Genomic DNA, 20,187 nt, shown 5'->3' with positions numbered 1-20,187 from the left:
AAAAAAAAAAAAAAAAAAATCACACTGCCAGGAGTTGATAAATACTGGATGAATTAACAAATGATTTTTAGCTAGGTCATGACTTAAACAAAGCCCTTGTCTCCTTCTCAATCTCATCTTCAGCACTCCCTATCTGCTTAGGGTTCCTCAAACATCCAATACCAACTCACACCTCTAAGCCTGATCATGCTGTGACCAGTGCGCAATGCCTGCTTCCAGCAGTCCCATCCCCACCTTTTGGTGTGGCTAACACTGTTCCTTCAAGATTCACTTCAGAAATCCTTCCCTGACTGCTCCCACCTCCTCAATTTCGATTAAACTAATTTCCTTCCTCTGAACCTTCAATAACGGTCTGTGATTATCTCTGTACTTGCACTAGTACTGAATAATGTGTTACATGCATCTCAGTGGTTGTGACCACTGTCTTAACCAATCTCAATTTTCAAGGTCTGGCAGAATGGTGACTTAGAAAATATATGCAGAACTGAAGTAATAAACTGGAAAATTCAGTAATTCTGTCCCCTAAGTAATACCAGACACATGCCAGTTTTCCTTTTCCTGGGTTCTTTGGGAAATGTGATCATTTTAAATACGACTATAGGACTTGTATTATGTTTGCATTAATTACTGTCTGGCCTGTTACTTATTTTGCCTTTAGCCTAGTTTTTACTTTCCATCCTCTAGTCTGGGTCATTTGAGGCAATTTTTTACTTCCCTTTATTTTTGCCTACTAGCCCAGTGTTGCTCAATTCTAGATGTGTACACAGAGCAGTTGACAGAGGGACACCCAGATGGCTGCGGTGAGCTGGGCCAAAGTGGGTAAATCACAAAGAAAGGGGAAAGAAGATATGTTTTAAGACTGCACAGAGTCTGGGCAACAAAGTGAGACCCTGTCTCTACAAAAAAATGGAAAAAATTAGCTGGGTGTGATGGCACATGCCTGTAATCCTAGTTATTTGGGAGGATGAGCTGGGAGGATTGCTTGAGCCCAGGAAGTCGAGGCTGCAGTGAGCTATGATCACGTCACTGTATTCCAGCCTAGATGACAGAGTAAGATCCTGTCTCAGAAAAATTTAAACAAGAGACCTCTCAGCCACACACGTACAGATAAAAGACTATATCAGGAGTTCTCTAGTTTCCTCAGATAAAAATGAAGATAATAAGGTATCTGTCAGGTTGTTATGAGGATTAAATTAATATATATATATATTTAAAATTTTTGTGGGTACATAGTAGGTATATATATTTACAGAGTAAAGGAGGTATTTTGGTTCAGCCATACAATGCATAATAATCACATCAGGGTAAATGAGGTATCCTTTACCTCAAGTATTTATCATTTTTCTTCGTGTTACAAGCATCCCAATTCTACTCTTTTAGTTTATTTACAATAACTAAAAGAGTATAGCTTTTTTAGTTAAATAAAATGTACAATAAGCCAGGCACGGCGGCTCACACCTGTAATCCCAGCACTTTGGGAGGCCGAGGTGGGTGGATCGCCTGAGGTCAGGAGTTCAATACCAGCCTGACCAATATGGTGAAACCCGTCTCTACTAAAAATACAAAAAATAGGCTGGGCGTGGTGGTGTGCGCCTGTAGTGCTAGCTATTCGGGAGGCTGAGACAGAATTGCTTGAACCTGGGAGGTGGAGGTTGCAGTGAGCCAAGACAGTGCCACTGCACTCCAGCCTGGGCAACAGAGTGAGAATCTGTCTCATAGAAATAAAAAATAATAAAATAATAAAAAATAAAATGTACAATAAAGTCTTGTTGACTGCAGTCACCCTACTGTGCTATCAAATACTAAGTATTATTCATTCTAACTATATTTTTGTACTCATTAACCATCCTTACTCCTCCCCCAATGAACTGGAATTTTTAAAGCACTTAGAATAGTACCTGACATATAAGTCTTAAATAAGTGTTTATGAAATTAATAAAATTAAGATGTTACTTATTAACATGCCTTAATAATTTAAAGAACCAGTAGGGGGCCGGGTACAGTGGCTCACACCCATAATCCCAATACTTTGGGCCAAGGTGGGCAGATCACTTGAGGTCAGGAATTTGAGACCAGCCCGGCTAACAAGGTGAAACCCTGTCTCTACTAAAAATACAAAAATTAGCTGGACATGGGGCGCACGCTTGTAATCCCAGCTACTCGGGAAGCTGAGGTGGGAGAATTGCTTGAACCTGAGAGACAAAGGTATTAGTGAGCTGAGATTGTGTCACTGCACTCCAGCCTGAGTGACAGTGAGATTTTGTCTCAAAAAAAAAAAAAAAAAGAACCAGTAGGCAGCTATTACTATGTCTGTCTTCTAATGATAAATTTATCTGACAGTCTCAGAAATATCAGGACATCAATACACTATGATGATCTTAGCAAAGAAATAAACTGTATTCATGTTTATTTTGTTCTATCATGGAAACAAACCCTTGTAAAAACAAGATTTTGTTTCCGAGATACCGAATAAGGGGAATGAAATACGATTGGCAGCTTTACTAATTCACCAGTCTCTGATGAACATTAGTCAGAACATGGACTGTGAATCCAGTTTGTGAGTATATGTGATAAGTGGCCCACAACTGAAAAACAATCAAGGAAAATAAAACCAAATGAAAAAAAAAATGTAAGAACACTATCAATTATGCAATAAGACCTTTCACAGGAGTACCAGCTCAGCTCCTTCCTGCTTCAAAACTTCTAGAGCATGTAATTGCAATGCAAATGAACTATTCCGATTCAGAAAATCTATTGATGAATTAGTATGGTGTATTACACTGCACCTGGAAATGAGATTCTTTTTTTTTTTTTTAAGCAGTGTATCTGTACTTGCTAGCCCAAGAATCCTAACGATCTGGAAGAGACTTACCTGACTATTTGGGGACACTAGTTGCCTGAAATCTGATGAAAACAATAGTTCCTCTTCCCAGAAAAATCCACATAGCTCTGAAATTCTGCATATACTTTTAAGGAATCCACAGATTTCTTGGAGCTCATTCATGGAACTCCGATTAAAGAGTTCAATGTTAATGAAGTAGCTGATTATGCCTAATTTAAAATCAACTTACCTAACCCCCATTGAACCAAATTTTGCATCTTGGGCTTAGTTTGGGAGTACGTTTCCTAAAAAGGTAAAAAGAAACTGAATGAAACTATTCACAGGATCTGCTGATTAGAAAGTTAACAGAATAAATATACTTGTCTTTACTGAATAAATTATCATGTTATTAACACTTTTTGAACAAAGGGATACACTGTCTATCTGGGTCTTTTTGTTTGTTTTTCCTATTATAATCTTCCCTTCACTGCAAATAACTCAGCAGAATGGCTTATTACTGCCACAGGAAGCAGATTCCAAGCAGAGTGGTTTCAACAATCCAGTCGTTTCACTCTTCCATTAAAATGGAAAAAACAGACTAAAAACCAATCTCCTTGATACTTAACTGGCAAGCTTTTCTCCATGAGATTAAATCTGTCTTTCATATTAACTACTTCCTGATCTGCCATTAATTAGAGCCTACATCTGGAAACTGCCCATTTGAAGCAAGAATGACCAGCTTTAATGAGACAAAGAAGCCTATAGCCCAAAGCAAATGAGGTGTCAACATTCTCTTAAAAACAATAAAAAGGCTTTGTGGCCAGGAATGATGGCTCCCTCCTGTAATCCCAGCACTTTGGGAAGCCAAGTTGGGCAGATCACCTGAGGTCAGGAGTTGGAGACCAGCCTGACAAACATGGTGAAACCCTGTCTCTACTAAAAATACAAAAATTAGCCGGGTGTGGTGGCACGCGCCTCTAGTCCTAGCTACTCAGGAGGCTGAAACAGGAGAGTCACTTGAATCCAGGAAGCGGAGGTTGCAGTGAGCCGAGATGGTGCCACTGCACTCCAGCCTGGGTGACAGAGTGAGACCCCATCTCACTCTGAAAAAAAAAAAAAAAAAAAGGCTTTGTACATGAACATCACATGATCCTAAAGAAAACAAGGGGACCGCCAGAAGGTACCCACCTTCAAGAAGTCTACAGTGAAGACAAGAAGAAATACATGGGTATCAGAAGGTATCAAAACTAGTTGCCATTTGGAAAAGGATTTTTTTATTTTTATTTTTATTAATTTTTTTTTTTTTTTTAAGATAGAGTTTCGCTCTTGTCGCCCAGGCTGGAGTGCAGTGGCGCGATCTCTGCTCACTGCAACCTCCGCCTCCTGGGTTCAAGTGATTGTCCTGCCTCAGCCTCCTGAGTAGCTGCGATTACAGGCGCCCACCACCATACCCAGCTAATTTTCGTATTTTTGGTAGAGACAGGGTTGCACTATGTTGGCCAGGCTGGTTTCCAACTCCTGACCTCAGGTGATCCGCCTGCCTCAGCCTCCCAAAGTGCTGGGATTATAGGCGTGAACCACTGCGCCCCGCCTGGAAAAGGATTTATTTTGTGTACTTCAGTTCAAGTCAGGACAAGCTATCCTCATTCTTTTAAATGACCTGAAACAATAAATGCCGAATTAGGCAGAAGATCTAAAGAACTGAGTATCACTTCATTAGAATCCATTATTTCACACCTGTAATCCCAGTACTTTGGGAGGCTAAGGCAGGAGTATCTCGTGAGGTCAGGAATTTGAGACCAGCCTGGGCAACAGCAGAGACCCCATCTCTACAAAAAAATAAAAATATTAGCTGGGCATGGTGGTATGTGTCTGTAGTCCGAGCTACTTGGGAGGCTGAGGTGGGCAGATCTCTTGAGGCCAGGAGTTCGAGATCAGCCTGGGCAACACGGTGAAACCTTGTCTCTACTAAAAAAAAAAAAAAAGAAAAAAGAAAAGAAAGGAAAGGAAAGGAAAAGAAAAGAAAGGAAAGGAAAGGAAAGGAAAAGAAAAGAAACGAAACCTTCAGATCAATATCTAGAATGATTGCCCACTTCTTTTGATAGCTTAATATTTTTACTATTAAAAAAAATTAAGGCTGGGCACAGTGGGTCATGCCTGTAATCTCAGCAGTTTGGGAGGCCGAGGTGGGTGGATCACAAGGTCAAGAGATCAAGACCATCCTGGCCAACATGGTGAAATCCCGTCTCTACTAAAAATATAAAAATTAGCTGGGTGTAGTGGCACATGCCTGTAGTCCCAGCTACTTGGCAGGCTGAGGCAGGAGAATCACTTGAACCCGGGAGGTGGAAGTTGCAGTGAGCTGAGACTGCGCCACTGCACTCCAGTCTGGCGACAGAGCGAGACTCTGTCCCAAAAAAAAAAACAAAAAACAAAAACAAACTTAAATTGGTTCTTCAAGAAAAGGGCCAGAAATTCCTGGTCTGAAAAAGGAACCAGGAATTAGAAATATTTCTATTCACGAAGACTTTGTTCTACCCAGGAAAATAAAACCATTATAATTACAAAAGCTATTATAATTACAAGAAAGTTTTTATATTTAGTAGTAGTGGAAATAAACATGTAGATAACTAATCTATCATCCAGAGAGCTATTTTGCTGCACTGAGTATCACGCATGGAAGAAAAGGTAAAAAACAAAAAGCAACCTTAGGCTAAAAGGTACAAAGTACTTTTATTGTCAAAAAAAAAAAAAGAGAGACAGACTACAAATAACAGTAGTCATGCCTACATGATACAAAAATATCCACACAAATTTGCTGACTATATCTTAACTACCAGAAGTTTAAAAATCTTTTAGAACAAGAGAATAAAGTCTAGTCATTTTACAACACATTATGTATAAAGTCTTTAGGTATTACTTAACTCAATAATATGGTTATGATACTTAAGTATAATGGCCTAATTTATATTGTTGATAGAGTCCATGCTTACTATTTTCTTTCTAAATTGGTGAACAAAAGTTCAACAGCAGCATAGGCAAAGGAAATTAAAAATTTTTAAACAAGCTCTGGATGAAAATTGAATTTAGGCCAGGCATGGTGGCTCACACCTGTAATCCCAGCACTTGAGGAGGCCAAGGTGGGCAGATCACTTGAGGTCAGGAGTTCGAGATCAGCCTGGCCAACATGGCGAAACCCCATCTCTACTAAAAATACAAAAATTAGCCAGGCATGGTGGCTCGTGCCTATAATCCCAGCTACTCGGGAGGCTGAGGTGGGAGAATTGCTTGAACCCGGGAGGTGGAGGTTGCAGTGAGCCGAGAGCACACTACTGCACTCCAGCCTGGGCAACAGAGCGAGAATCCGTCTCAAAAAACAAACAAAATAAAAAAACAAAAACCAAAAAACCAAAAAGACTAAATTTATAAATCTCAAGCAAGGTAAATCTAGACAACTTCCCACACATCTACATCTATTAGTTTTTATTAAATTTGTCCTCAATTTTCAAAATCAGGATCAAGTATAGCAAATATATGTATCAAAGCCTACAAAAGCATTCTACAGATTGTAAACGTTGGTTACTTATGTTAAAAATCACATAAATACTTTTCATTTACGTAATGACAAATGCCTGACCTAAAACCCAGGCAGGGACAGACACCCATCTGTATATGTAGTTCTTTGGTACTAGGACAAACAGTTCAGTAATCTAGTATGGAATTCTACCCTATTTTAGTATCTACCCTCCTATTATGGCATTCAAAATGCCATATCCACTCCTGGTTTAAGTGGCACTGATTTGTATACTGGGGGAGAAAAACTTCGCAATTTTTATGTAAGTGTTTACACTGCATCTTTTTCCTTTGTTTAGAGTTCCAGGCCACAAGCCTCCCCTGGTAGACAACAATGTTTTCATAACTGCAAGCAACAAGGTAGTTCCTAGCCCCTCTGCTCTCTAGTCAAGGTGTTACGCACTGCCCAGGGAGAGGGAAATTCTCTCTGCAGCTGTGGCAACAGCTGTCACCAGGAAGCTAGAGCATCTCTACACCCCCTCCTCAGATGGCACTGAAGAACATCTGTAAGTCAGGCACTTTTAACTTGGAGCCTGTTATTTAAAATTTTTTTGTGGGTATGCAGTAGGTACACACATTTATGGGGTACATGAGACGTGTTGACACAGGCATGCAATGTGAAATAAGCACAATATGGAGAATGGGGAATTCATCCCCTCAAGCATTTATCCTTAGTGTTACAAACAATCCAATTACACTCTTTAAGTTATTTTTAAATGTACAATTAAATTATTGACTGTAGTCACCCTGTTGTGCTATCAAATAGTAGGTTTTATTCATTCTTGCTATTTTTTTTTTGCACCCAGTAGCCATCCCCGCCTTTCCCCCAGACCCCCACTACCCTTCCCAGCCTCTGTCAGCCATCTCAGGGCCCTTTATCATGCCTTTTTCCAAAAACATCCAGCCAATACAGACTTTTCTCTATTGACTCTAAACAGAAATGCGTTCACTCCATTTTCAGAACAGTTGTACCTGACACCAGGTTGTGTATGGCTCGCAATAGTGTCGGAGGTGTGAGATGCTTTCTTCAAGCTGGCTCCTTGCCTCCTCCACATACTTCGATTGACCCTCGGGAACTGAATAGAGTGAAAGCTGCACACATTAAAACAAAACAAATATTTAAAAGACGTATTGTCTACAGGATAAATTTACCAAATTTGTAAGTATTTAATATAATATTTCTAATAATTCATGAATTACAGTGACTCTGTGGTCGGGTGTGGTGGTTCACGCTTGTAATCCCAGCACTTTGAGAAGCCAAGGCAGGCGGATCACTTAAGGTCAGGAGTTCGAGACCAGCCTGGCCAACATGCCGAAACCCCATCTCTACTAAAAATACAAAACTTAGCCAGGTGTTGCGGTAGGCGCCTGTAATCCCAGCTACTCGAGAGGCTGAGGCAGGATAATCACTTGAACCTGGGAAGTGGAGGGAGCAGTAAGCCAAGATCTTGCCACTGCACTCCAGCCTGGGCGAGAGCGAGACTCCATCTCAAAAATAGTAATAATAACACTTCATGAATTCCAGTGACTCTTAAGGGTTACGAGCAACCTGAACTTTACCTCGAACCATCTCTGCACCTTATTTCCTTAATCAACAAGGCCAAGGCCAAAAGGGCAGGGCTATGAGGTGTCCTACCTTCTCCCCACCCACTGACTGCAAACAAAGCAGCTCCTCTTTATCCATTTTATATACTGGTATTTGGTATTCCACCTTAGATTGAGTTTGGAAAAAGGATTTTATTACTCTAAAGGGTGGGTAAAGGGGTTAAAAAAGCTTGAGAGTAACCAAAGGGCATGTCATTCAGTTCAAATGATTGGTCTGATGTTAATCAAAGCAGGAGAGCAGGTTTGTTCCCCACCCAGAGAACTTCTCACAGCCACGGCTGGCTGCCTTCTTCACCCTCAAAAAATGCCACTGTGCCAAGGCCTGAGAAGAGAGTAAAGGGCAAAAGATAAGCTAATTAGCTTTATGTAAACACCAATCAAGTAACCCTACCCAGGACTGAAGGTAGATCCTTAACTCACTTTATTCAAAGGCAACAGAAACTGAATATCCAAAATAGTTAGTGGGAAGTACAGACCAAAAAGGAATGTAAACAGTAGAGAGGAGATTTCTTGTTTTTTTAAATTTAGTATTTATTAAGTATACACTTATGAGCGTCTCCTCCAGCCAAGAAACAGAAAGGATCCAGATCTCTAATTTCTTAGAGAAGAAAAAATGTGAGTATCTTCTTGGCTTGATAAGAATCAAGATAAGCCAAGAATCAGAGAGACCACTTAGAAAAGTGAGTTGTGCTTATAACCTATCTGGACACAGTGGATTCCCCAGTAAACATTTATAAAGTATTCCTTAATTGTGCCCTTAGCTAAGTATCATTAAAGTTTACCTGTTGAAAAAGCCATAGTTTAATAATTTCCCACAAATTAAACAAACTATAAGGAAATATATTTTCTCCGTTTAAATGTCTTCTGGCTGGGCACGGTGGCTCACGCTTGTAATCCCAGAACTTTGGGAGGCTGAGGCGGGTGGATCACCTGAGGTCGGAAGTTTGAGACTAGCCTGGCCAACATGGTGAAACCTCGTCTCTACTAAAAATACAAAATTAGCCAGGCGTGGTGGCACATGCCTGTAATCCCAGCTACTTGGGAGGCTGAGGCAGGAAAATGGCTTGAACCCAGGAGAAGGAGGTTGCAGTGAGCTGAGATCGCACCATTACACTCCAGCCTGGGCAACAAGAGCGAAACTCTGTCTCTAAATAAATAAATAAATAAATGTCTTTTAAACAGTCACATCTTCCTGATATACAATTTGAAAAAAATTATCCTACAGTAACTAAATCAGACACTTAAAATATATCACAACATGAACAACATGTTACCTCATCAACCTTCACGGAATTTTTGGGAGGTGAGTCCTTTTTTGGTGCTGCATAGACTTTGAAGGTGAGCAAGCTCAGGCTGGCTGGCCCCACGGACCTCTGAATTACCTGAAATGCAGAAGCAATCTTAAACCTTCTATCTTACAAACCGAATGTGAAGAACGTGAGCATATTTATAACCTCAGCCACTCCACACCCTGAAAAGCTTACTGTGCTTTATTTTAATTTATTTTTATGTTTTCGAGATGGAGTCTTGCTCTGTTGCCCAGGCTGGGCTGTAGTGGTGTGATCTCAGCTCACTGCAACCTCCACCTCCCAGGTTCAAGCGATTCTCCTACCTTAGCCTCCCAAGTAGCTGGGATTACAGGCGTCTGCCACCACACCCGGCTAATTTTTGTATTTTTAGTAGAGATGGGGTTTCGCCATGTTGGCCAGGCTGGTCTTAAACTCCCGACCTCGGGTAATCCGTCCGCCTCGGCCTCCCAAAGTGCTGGGATTATAGGCGTGAGCCACTGCATCTGGCCTACAAAATATATTTTTTAAAAATCAGCCAGGCATGGTGGTATGTGCCTGTAGTCCCAGCTACTCAGGAGACTGAGGTGGGAGAACTCTTGAGTTTGAGGCTGCAGTAAGCCATGATTATGCCACTACACTACAGCCTGGGCAACAGAGTGAGACTCTGTTTCACACACACAAAATAACTGCTCCAAAAAAAAAAAAAAAAAATGATGGGCTGAGAGGAGGGAAGAGTTATGGGTTTATTAATTTAAACTATAAATATAAAAAATCTGCTCACGCCTGTAATCCCAGCACTTTGGAAGGCAGAGGCAGGTGGATCACCAGGTCAAGCGTTCGAGACCAGCCTGACCAACATAGTGAAATCCCGTCTCTACTAAAAATACAAAATTAGCCAGGCGTGGTGGCAGGTGCCCATAATCCCAGCTACTCAGAAGGCGGAGGCAGGAGAATCACTTGAACCTGGGAGGTGGAGGTTGCAGTGAACCGAGATTGTGCCACTGCACTCCAGCCTGGGTGACAGTGCCAGACTCCATCTCAAAAAAAAAAAAAAAAAAAAAAAAATCGGACCCCTCCTGTGAAGGTCGTGGCAGTTTTCTAGGAGGGATATTGCTCTCCTTAGGTTGTATCCTGGTGCTGCTGGTTCTGCCTAATAACTGTGATGGGCACAAACCACACGAACAAATGTAGCTGGCTAACACGTATTGCAGAAGCAAAAGAAATCTATAGCAAAACTGCCTTGAAATTAAGACCTCAAGCTGCATACTTAATACTTCAAGATGTATCAATTATTTTTAAACCAGTTAAAGTAATAACCACTCTTTTTTTCTTAATGGCTTTCAGCTCTTTATTTGCTTCTGAAATATGGGAATTTGCAGGCATACATTTCAACAGACATCTTTGTTATATTTTAGCTGGTATTACGCTTTGCATTACAGAACAGCCTTGTCTTTCACATTATAGGCACTGCAAATCTCAGTAATATGATTTCCAAGATACTAAATCATGCCTAAATAGTTAGACAGAAATCAATCACTCATTTATTTTTCATCTCTCCTCCATCCATTTCCTTTGTCTCATTTGAGCAGGAAATAAACAATTATTGAGCATGCCTTGTGTGTTAGGTACAGCCATAGAAATAGAAATATGGAGTAAGACATATCCTCACCCTGAAAGGGCTTCCATTCTGGTAGGAAGAACTCGATAGATGTAAAAAAATGGACAAACTTTTTTTTTTTTTTTTTTACACAGGGTCTTACACTGTTGCCTAGGCTAGAGTGCAGCGGCAGGATGTCTGCTCACTGCAACCTCCCCATCCCAGGTTCAAGCACTCCTCCGATCTCAGTCTCCCGAGTAGCTGGGACTACAGGAGTGCACCACCATGCCCAGCTAATGTTTGTAGTTTTTTGTAGAGACAGGGTTTTGCCATGTTGCCCAGGCTGGTCTCAAACTCCTGGATTCAAACGATCCACCCACCTTGGCCTCCCAAAGTGCTGAGATTATAGGCATGAGCCACTGCACTTGGCCTGGGACGAATTAAAAAATAAAATAAGGGAGGCTGAGGCACAAGAATCACTTGAACCCGGGAGGTGGGGATTGCAGTGAGCCAAGATACTGCCACTGCACTCCAGCCTGGGCGACAGAGCGAGACTCTGTCTCAAAAAAATAAATAAATAAAATAAAAGTGATAGGGGAGGGGCAGGCAGGGAAATGCTGGGTAGAGAAGGGCAGGGTCCCTGGCTAGGGCTCCACCCCGGGCCTGTGCCCACAGACCTAGGTGAGGACAGGCATTTCTGTTTTTGTGCCCAAATGCTGCATTTCCCAAGACTACCCTGGCCCACCACACCCCCAATCTTGTGCCTATAAAAACCCCGAGACCCTAGCGCGCAGGCACACAAGTGGCTGGACGTCGAGAGGAACACACCGGCAGAAGAGCACACAAGCAGCTGGACGTCAAGAGAAGCAGAGGCGAGGAAGAACACACCAGCAGAAGAACACACTGACAGACGCCGGCAGGCCACCAACAGCAGAATGGCAGGACAACGCAGAGTTTGGCTGAGGGCAGTCGGAGGAGAGCCCGGCTGCTAAGCGGTCTGACTCCAGGGGAAAACCACCTTCCCACTCCATATCCCTTCTGGCTCTGTTTCCATCTGCTGAGTGCTACTCCCACCATTCAATAAAACCTTGCACTCATTCTCCAAGCCCACGTGTGATCCTATTTTTCTGGTATACTCAGGCAAGAACCCCAGGATACAGAAAGCCCTCTGTTCTTGCGATAAGGCAGAGGGTCTAATTGAGCTGATGAACACAAGCTGCCTACTGACAGCAAAACTAAAAGAGCACATGGTAACACATGCCCACTGGGGCTTCAGAAGCTGTAAACATCCACCCCTAGATGCTACCATGGGGTTGGAGCCCACACTCCCCACAACCTGCCCGTCTGCCTGCTTCCTCTAGGGGTTTTCGGCAGTGGGGCACCTAAGAAGTGAGCCACACCCCCATCACATACCCTGTAAGAGGGACAAGGGAAATTTCCTCGTTTCAAAAGCATGAATTCTCCCTGCTCTTAGGCAGTTCTACAGAAAGACAAAACAAGCATAGGACATTACAGACAGAGGAATCAGCATGTGTGAAGCCATGAAGCTAGGAAACAGCATGGGAGAAACATAGGGAGTTGGAGTTTTGTGGGAGGGGACAGAGTGACAGAGACTCAGAGAAGCTGGTTGTAGCCAGATCACAATGCGACTCGTGTGGCTCACATGAAAGTCCTCGGTAATAAATACCAAAAGATCTCAAATAAGGATACAATATAGAATCGAGTTTGCCGTTTAGAAAGACACATTTCTCAGTGTGGTGGTTTAAGTCATTAAAGGGCCAGATGACCAGTTATGGTGCTGCTAAAACAATGCAGGAAAGAAATGAGGGCCCAAGGAAAGACTGCACAGGAGATGAGAAAGAGGGGAAAGTAGAATTGAGATAGTTTAATAGGCAGAATTAGCAGGACTTAATGACCAAGGGGAAAGGAGGAGTGACAATGACCTTGGTTTCTTTTTCATTTTTCATTTATTTTAATTTTTAAACTGACAAGAACTGTATATATTTATTGTGTACAACATGCTGTTTTGAAATATGTATATACTGTGGAATGGCTAAATTGAGCTAATTAACATATGCGTTACCTCACAATTTTTGTGGAATCTAAAAATGTTGAACTAATGGAAGTAGACAGCACAGTGGTAGCTACCAGGGGCAGGGGCTGGGGGCAGTTGGGGAGATACGGGTCAAAAGTACAAAGTTTCAGTTAGACAGGACGAGTAGTTCAAGAGATCTGTTGTACAACGTGGTGACTACAGTTAATAACAACGTATTGTATTCTTGAAAATCAGAAAAGAGTAGATTTTAAGTGACCTTGGAGTTTCTGATGAGTTTTTCTAGTTGGGTGGTGACACAGCATTCCTGAGAGAGGAAGTAGAAAAAGAGGGGCAAGTCTGAGGGAAAAATGATGAGTTGGTTTTGGACATGTTCCAGAGACAGAGAGACAGCTAGAGGTCTAGTCATCTATCTATGTATCTTTTATTTTACTTGAAAAGCTAAAGTAGACAAACTTAGAAACTGTTGTATTTTGGAAATTAAGAAAAAATTGACCTGAAATTTTAAGTCCATGAGAACATGTTTTTTGGGTCTGGACTTCCTCAGCACTTCAGGGGTGCATTTATTTCTCACAAAGCACAGTAAGGCTGGATGTGGTGGCTCACGCCTGTAATCCTAGCACTTTAGGAGGCCAAGGTGCGCGGATTACCTGAGGTCGGAGTTCGAGACCAGCCTGGCCAACATGATGAAACCCAGTCTCTACTAAAAATACAAAAATTAGCCAGGCATGGTGGCAGACGCCTGTAATCCCAGCTACTCGGGAGGCTGAGGCAGGAGAATTGCTTGAAACTGGGAGGCGGGGGTTGCAGTGAGCTGAGATTGCACCACTGCACTCCAGCATGGGCAAATATATACATATATATTATATATATTTCTCTCTATATATATATGTATATAACTATACATGTAACTATATATATATTACACTCTCTCTATATATTACTATATATATAGTACAGACAGGGTCTCATCATGTTACTCAAGCTGGTCTCGAACTCCTGAGCTCAAGCAATCCTCCCGCCTTGGCCTCCCAAAGTGCTGGGATTACAGGTGTGAGCCAACATGCTCAGCCTATCTTTGATTTTTAAATCTCAGCTCATTTACTTTAACATTTTATTAGATTCTTAATTATTAATTTCTACTTTACCTTTCCCTCTTATCTTACTCGTTTTTCTAGTTTTAATATTATTCTAGGCCTGCCTCCCTTTACTGCCTAAACTGTTTTCTTCTTCCTCTTCTCCTATTAGTTTTCCTCCCTAAGCCCACCCTGATACCCATCCCGCAGCAAGAACTGTGGCCACAAGGATGGTAGCACCAAAGAAAGCTGGCTCCTGCAGTGGCCTTCTCAGCTTCCAGCAGGCTCTCAACAGACAAGCAAACAAAACAAAGAAAAAGCAAACCTCACCCCAGGAGACCTGGGAGACCTACAAATGAACACTCCCCAGGGCCATAATTCCTAGGTTGCAGAGAACACATGATTTACTGGAGGATTTCTCAAACTCAGCACTACTGACATTTGGGCTGGGTCCTTCTTCGTCGTGGGGCTGTCCTGTGCACTGCAGGAAGTTTGGCAGCATCCCTAGTCTCTACCCACTAGATGCCAGTAGCACCTCCTCCCAGTCACAACAGTCAAAAACATCTCCAGACACTGCTAAATGTCTCCTGGGGAGCAACTCTCCCACTGAGAACCTCTGATTTACTTGAGTAAGTATTACTTTCTGACATCTCTCACCATCCAGACTTGAAGAAAATCTGTATGTTTTAAAACCCATGGCTTCAAACATAGTGAAAGAAACCAGAACAATCACTACCAGGCAGGGGAGGTGGGAGTTGGAAGTGGACTTACTGAGAAGGGGCACAAGTGAACTTTCTGGGGTGAAATAAACTGTATCTTGATTGGGGTGTGGGTTATTCAAGGTGTATACATTTGTCAAAGCTCAAATTGTACAACTAAGATTGTACAACTTAAAAATCTATGTATTTCACTCTATGTAAATCAGACTTTTAAAAAAATCCATCAGCTCTAGCATACCTAATCCATGCCAAGCTCATTCGTAAGAAGCAGCCAGCCACACACCTGACCATGGTAAGGAACTGGTATAGATCTGTGTGCTGGAAACCCATGGGAGGAGCCTTGGTAAAAGGTCCCCAGGCAGACAAGGTTGAAGGTGACGCACTCAACATCTTGGCTGATTCATCTTCCTTTCTGGCATCAAAGGGGGCTCCTCCTGGTGCGAGATGACCCCACCCTGCCTCAGCATGCTCACCACCTTTCCCTCTAACAGTAAAAAGGAAGCTGGCCAGACCAGATGTCATCACAAATGGCCATCTTCGACACTGTGTGCCTGCCAGGTGGTTATCATAATTTGTTAGGGCTCACATTGAGTATTCAGGCCAACCTATTCAAAATCAGGATTTAAGAAGGGAAAGGCTAAGATGCGTAGAGATCACCCCAGGACAGTGTAAGGGCACAAAGAGGAGATGAAGAACCTTCTTCAATATTTTGTCTCCCCAAGGAAGAACAATTCAGTTCTTTGAAGAAACACAATCAACTTTCAGGGTCTGGGACATAATAAAAAAAATCTCTAGCTTTATCAACTTTCCTCCTGTTCACACTCTGGATGGGTTGCTTTCTAAGACATGAACACAAAGGTATCCTCTCTCCATGAGGAGTCCTGACCCATTATGGTATAATGGGACTGAATATACCTCCCAAGAAGTGAAATCTCCCCCAGACTTTTTCTTTTTCCCTTTTTTTTTTTGAGGCAGAGTCTCCCTCTGTTGCCAGGCTGGAGTGCAGTGGCGTGATCTTGGCTCACTGCAACCTCCGCCTCCCGGGTTCAAGCCATTCTCCTGCCTCAGCCTCCCAAGTAGCTGGGACCACAGGCGCGCACCACCACACGCGGCTAATCTTTGTATTTTTAGCAGAGACGGGGTTTCACCATGTTGGCCAGGATGGTCTCAATCTCTTGACCTCGTGATCCGTCTGCCTCGGCCTCCCAAAGTGCTGGGATTACAGGCGTGAGCCACCGTGCCCGGCCTCCCCCAGACTTTTTCTGATGCAGGGTTGGAATCTCTAAACTGCAAGTACCCATGCCCTGAGCACTCCCTGTCCCAAGTGACAGTCCTTGAGAAGTCTGTTGCCAGGTACACTCCCCGGTCAGGGCAGAAGACTTGGCTCAGAAAATGAGTACATATGCACCTGCCAAGAACTGATTAGATATGGTCTACTTTGCATTATATGAGTTAGGCTTGCTCAAAGTCAAGCAAGCTCTGTTAAGAGCTGAATCTCCAATTAGTGCTAAGTTATAGGCTAGATCAAAGGTGGCATTTCTTTAGATCCAGCCCCTCAGGAGTGTACCCTTCAGTTACTAAATGCCTTTCTTGGAATTCAGCTAGTTGGGAGTCTCAAAGTAAGGGCTCTAACGTGTTGGCTCCTCTGAGGTTTTGAAGCTGTAAGACCCATAGTTACAGAGAAAATGAAAATTTGGCTTAAAGGTAAACTGGTGGCCTTTAGCTCTGCAAACCTCAGAGGGAGTGTCATTGAGTTTTCTCACTCTTGTGGCTAACTCTCCTTTCTTTCTGGTCTGATCCTACTCCCCAGCAAAGTATCATGGTACACTCTATCTTGAACCTTGGACTCTCTGCGTCTCAAAACTTTTGTTTCACACAGCCCGCAAGGTGCTTGTCAATGGAAACAGAGCTACCAGGATTGGTGCTGGGTTAGATGAGGCGCTAACAAGAAATGTAAAGGGGTAGGCTGTCATTATCTTAAAGACATTTATTTGCTTCTTACTCTCTCTCCACTGAAGCTTGCCAAGGACTGATGTCGGCAAAACAAATCTGGTCAGGCAAGCGAGGTCATATGTAACAATTAGAAGAGGTCAACCAGGGTTTTATTTCTAAAACAAATATTTACTGCACACCCACAACATGTCAGGCATGGTGCTAAACAGATACAACATATAAGCAGACATGGTCCCTGCTCTTACAGAGCTTCCAGGAAGCTTATGAATGTAAACAAAGAGTCAGGCCACAATTTAAAAAATAAATTAACATTCAAAAAAAGATTCAGGGCCCAGCACGGTGGCTCACACCTGTAATCCCAGCACTCTGGGAGGCTGAGGTGGGTGGTTCACAAGGTCAGGAGTTCAAGACCAGCCTGGCCAACATAGTGAAACCCCATCTCTACTAAAAATACAAAAATTAGCCGGGCATGGTGGCATGTGCCTGTAGTCCTAGCTATTCGGGAGGCTGAGGCAAGAGAATCACTTGAACCCAGGAGGTGTAGGTTGCAGTGAGCCAAAATCACACTACTGCACTCCAGCTTGGGCAACAGAGTGAGACTTCATCTCAGGAAAGAAAAAAAAAAAAAAGATTCAGGCTTAAGATTGACTTTATTAGGAGGCTGAGGTGGGAGGATCACTTGAGGCCAGGAGTTTGAGACCAGCCTGGGCAACATAACAAGACTCCATCTCTACAAAAAAAAAAAAAAAAAAATTAGCTGGGTGTGGTGGGGCATGCGTATGGTCTCAGCTACTTGGGAGGCTGAGGTGGGAGCATTACTTGAGCCCAGGAGGTCAAGGATGCAGTGAGCTATAATCGCATCACTGCATTCCAGCCTGAGTGACAGAGCAAGACTCTGCCTCAAAAAAAAAAAAGAAAGAAAAAGATTGAGTTTATCAGTCAGCTCCCTCAGCTTTAAAGGTAGATTCTTAGACACAGATTACCAAGACATGAATCTGGTGAGGTTGTTAACAAACAAATCATAATGGGTACCTAGAAGGCTAAACTGTTTCTTGCTTTGCAAATAAAAGTACACTGCCCAGGATTCCATAGCTCTGGGATCACATTGTGATCTGTAAAAAAAAAATACAGGCTGGGTGTGGTGGCCTGTATTTTTCCAGTAAAACTGCCTTAAAGACAAATAAAAACCTTAAGCTAAATAAGACATCCTCAGAATTATTCAGACTCTCATGAATGGTGGGGCTCAAATCCCTAACAACTAGTTTTCTTTTTCAAGTCTATAGAGAATCTAGTGTATAGTCTCTCCCATTTAAAAAAAGGGTGACTCTTTTCTCCCACAATTACAGAACGATTATCTTATTAAACTTCCATTTATAATATATGCCAGCTTCATGACAGAAGGCCTTTGCAGGCCTGTGTACACAAGAGGTTTCAGAATTACCTGGGGATTTTTCTTTTCTTTGAGACGGAGTCTCACTCTCTCGCCCAGGCTGGAGTGCAGTGGCACGATCTCGGCTCACTGCAAGCTCCACCTCTTGGGTTCCCGCCATTCTCCTGCCTCAGCCTCCCCAGTAGCTGGGACTACAGGCGCCCGTCACCACACCCGGCTAATGTTTTCTATTTTTAGTAGAGACCGGTTTTCACCGTGTTAGCCAGGATGGTTTTGATCTCCTGACCTCGTGATCCACCCACCTCGGCCTCCCAAAGTGCTGGGATTACAGGCGTGAGCCACCACGCCCGGCCCACCTGGGGAGTTTTTTAAAAGCACAGACTCTAACACCTTCCCCCAGAGTGTCCGACTCAGCGAATCTAAGAGGAGCCCAAGAATCTATTCCCAAGATAAGCAAAGTTTTGAAAACCACTATTCCACAAACATATGCTTAAAGAACAGTTATTCAACTTAAGTTTGTGTAAGCACTCAAACATACTTTTAAAAACATTTGAAAGTATAAAATGAAAACTGTCCTAAACATAAAAAGAAACAGAGTGACTGGTCACCCACTAGAGAAATTATGACATTTATTTACATTCAAGAAAATCTCTCCCATCTAAACAAAACACAACAAATACCTTCAACCCCTAATTCCCTCTCTAACTACTACCTTACCCTTCTACCAACCTCCATTGACAAATTTATTTTAAAAGTAGACTATGGTTAGAAGGCAGAATAGTGGATACCCTTAGCAAGCTGGGGAGTGACTAGAAGGGCCATGAGAAGAGCTTCTAGAGTGCTAGTATGTTTAGTTTGTAAAAATTCACTTATGACCCGTTTACTTTCCTATATGTATGTTATACAAATGGTCTCCGACTTACAAATGGTTCAACCTTACGATGGTGCAGAAGCGATACGCATTCCGTAGAAATCGCACTTTGAGTACCCATGTAACCATTCTGCTTTTCACTTTCAGTACATTATTCAATAATGTACATGAAACATTCAATAGTTTATTATAAAATAGGCTTTGTGTTAGATGATTCTGCCCAACTGTGGGCTACTGGAAGTGTTCTGAGTACATTTAAGGGAGGGTAGGCTAAATTATGATGTTTGGTAGGTTAGGTGTGTTAAATGCATTTCTGACTTAATGATATTTTCAACTTATGATAGGTTTAGCAGATGCAACCCCACCACAAGCTGAAGAGCATACACATTTAAGCACAAAGTCAAAAAGACAGACTCTGTTTGCTTTCTCAATTTTTATCTCCTCCTCCCTTTACTACTCAATGCACCTAAAACCTTTCTTCCCAAGGCCACCAATGGCCTCCCAGTTGCTAAACCCCAATGGACATCTGGTATCCTGGTTACACCCTGAAACTGGTGACTACTCTACATCTTCAAACCCTTTCTTTGGCTTACAGGATTCTACTCTACCCCTATTCTAGAAGCTTTCTAGGTACTCTCCTCCCCTTTTGGGCCTTCTCTTCCTCTGCATAGCTCTTCAAGGTTGATGAGTCATGGAGTAGTCTTTAACTCTCTCCTCTTCTCACTCCAGGGCAATTTCATTGAAATCTAATTCTTTTTTTTTTTTTTCTTTCAGACAGAGTCTCCGCTCTGTCACCCAGACGGGAGTCCAGTGGCACGATCTTGGCTCACTACAATCTCCACCTCCCGGGTTCAAGGTATCCTCATGCTTCAGCCTCCCAAGTAGCTGGGATTACAGGCACCCGCCACCACGCCCAGTTAATTTTTGTGTTTTTAGTAGAGACGGGGTTTCGCCATGTTGGCCAGGCTGGTCTCAGACTCCTGGACTCAAGTGATCCACCTGCCTCGGCCTCCCAAAGTGCTGGGATTATAGGCATGAGCCACCGCGCCTGGCCAAAATCTAAGTCTTTAACTCCCACCCATATGCTACTGATGCTCATATCAGTATCCCTAGCCTGGGCCTCTCCCTAAGCCTCAGGCTTGTGTGTTTCTTGTGTTTCTAACTCCCTGATGGACATGTTACCAGGCTTTTCAACTGCTACTTCAAACAGACTATATCCAAAGGTGACCTTTTTTTTTTT

The 20,187-nt window shown here is 42.7% G+C and overlaps 1 protein-coding gene across 3 annotated transcripts in view; it reads right to left on the bottom strand.

Annotated features, from left to right (window-relative positions):
- Positions 1-20,187, bottom strand: part of APOO (apolipoprotein O) — a 96,463-nt gene that overhangs the window by 60,117 nt on the left and 16,159 nt on the right. For 2 of the 3 annotated variants that reach the window (XM_011988005.1, XM_011988004.1), the window contains exons 2-4: positions 9,274-9,381; positions 7,367-7,486; positions 3,072-3,126 (exon numbers count right to left, since the gene is read on the bottom strand). In XM_011988005.1, the coding sequence (XP_011843395.1) occupies positions 3,072-3,126; positions 7,367-7,486; positions 9,274-9,381 (283 nt within the window). Of the gene's footprint in view, positions 1-3,071; positions 3,127-7,366; positions 7,487-9,273; positions 9,382-11,773; positions 12,111-20,187 lie in introns of those variants that run through there. The other variant, XM_011988003.1, reaches the window with a different exon arrangement.

The sequence above is a fragment of the Mandrillus leucophaeus genome, unplaced genomic scaffold, assembly GCF_000951045.1.
Source record: "Mandrillus leucophaeus isolate KB7577 unplaced genomic scaffold, Mleu.le_1.0 Scaffold321, whole genome shotgun sequence".
Classification (NCBI taxonomy): Eukaryota; Metazoa; Chordata; class Mammalia; order Primates; family Cercopithecidae; genus Mandrillus; species Mandrillus leucophaeus.
The sequence above is the reverse complement of the archived record's forward strand: the minus strand, read 5'-3'. Positions and strand labels throughout refer to the sequence as shown.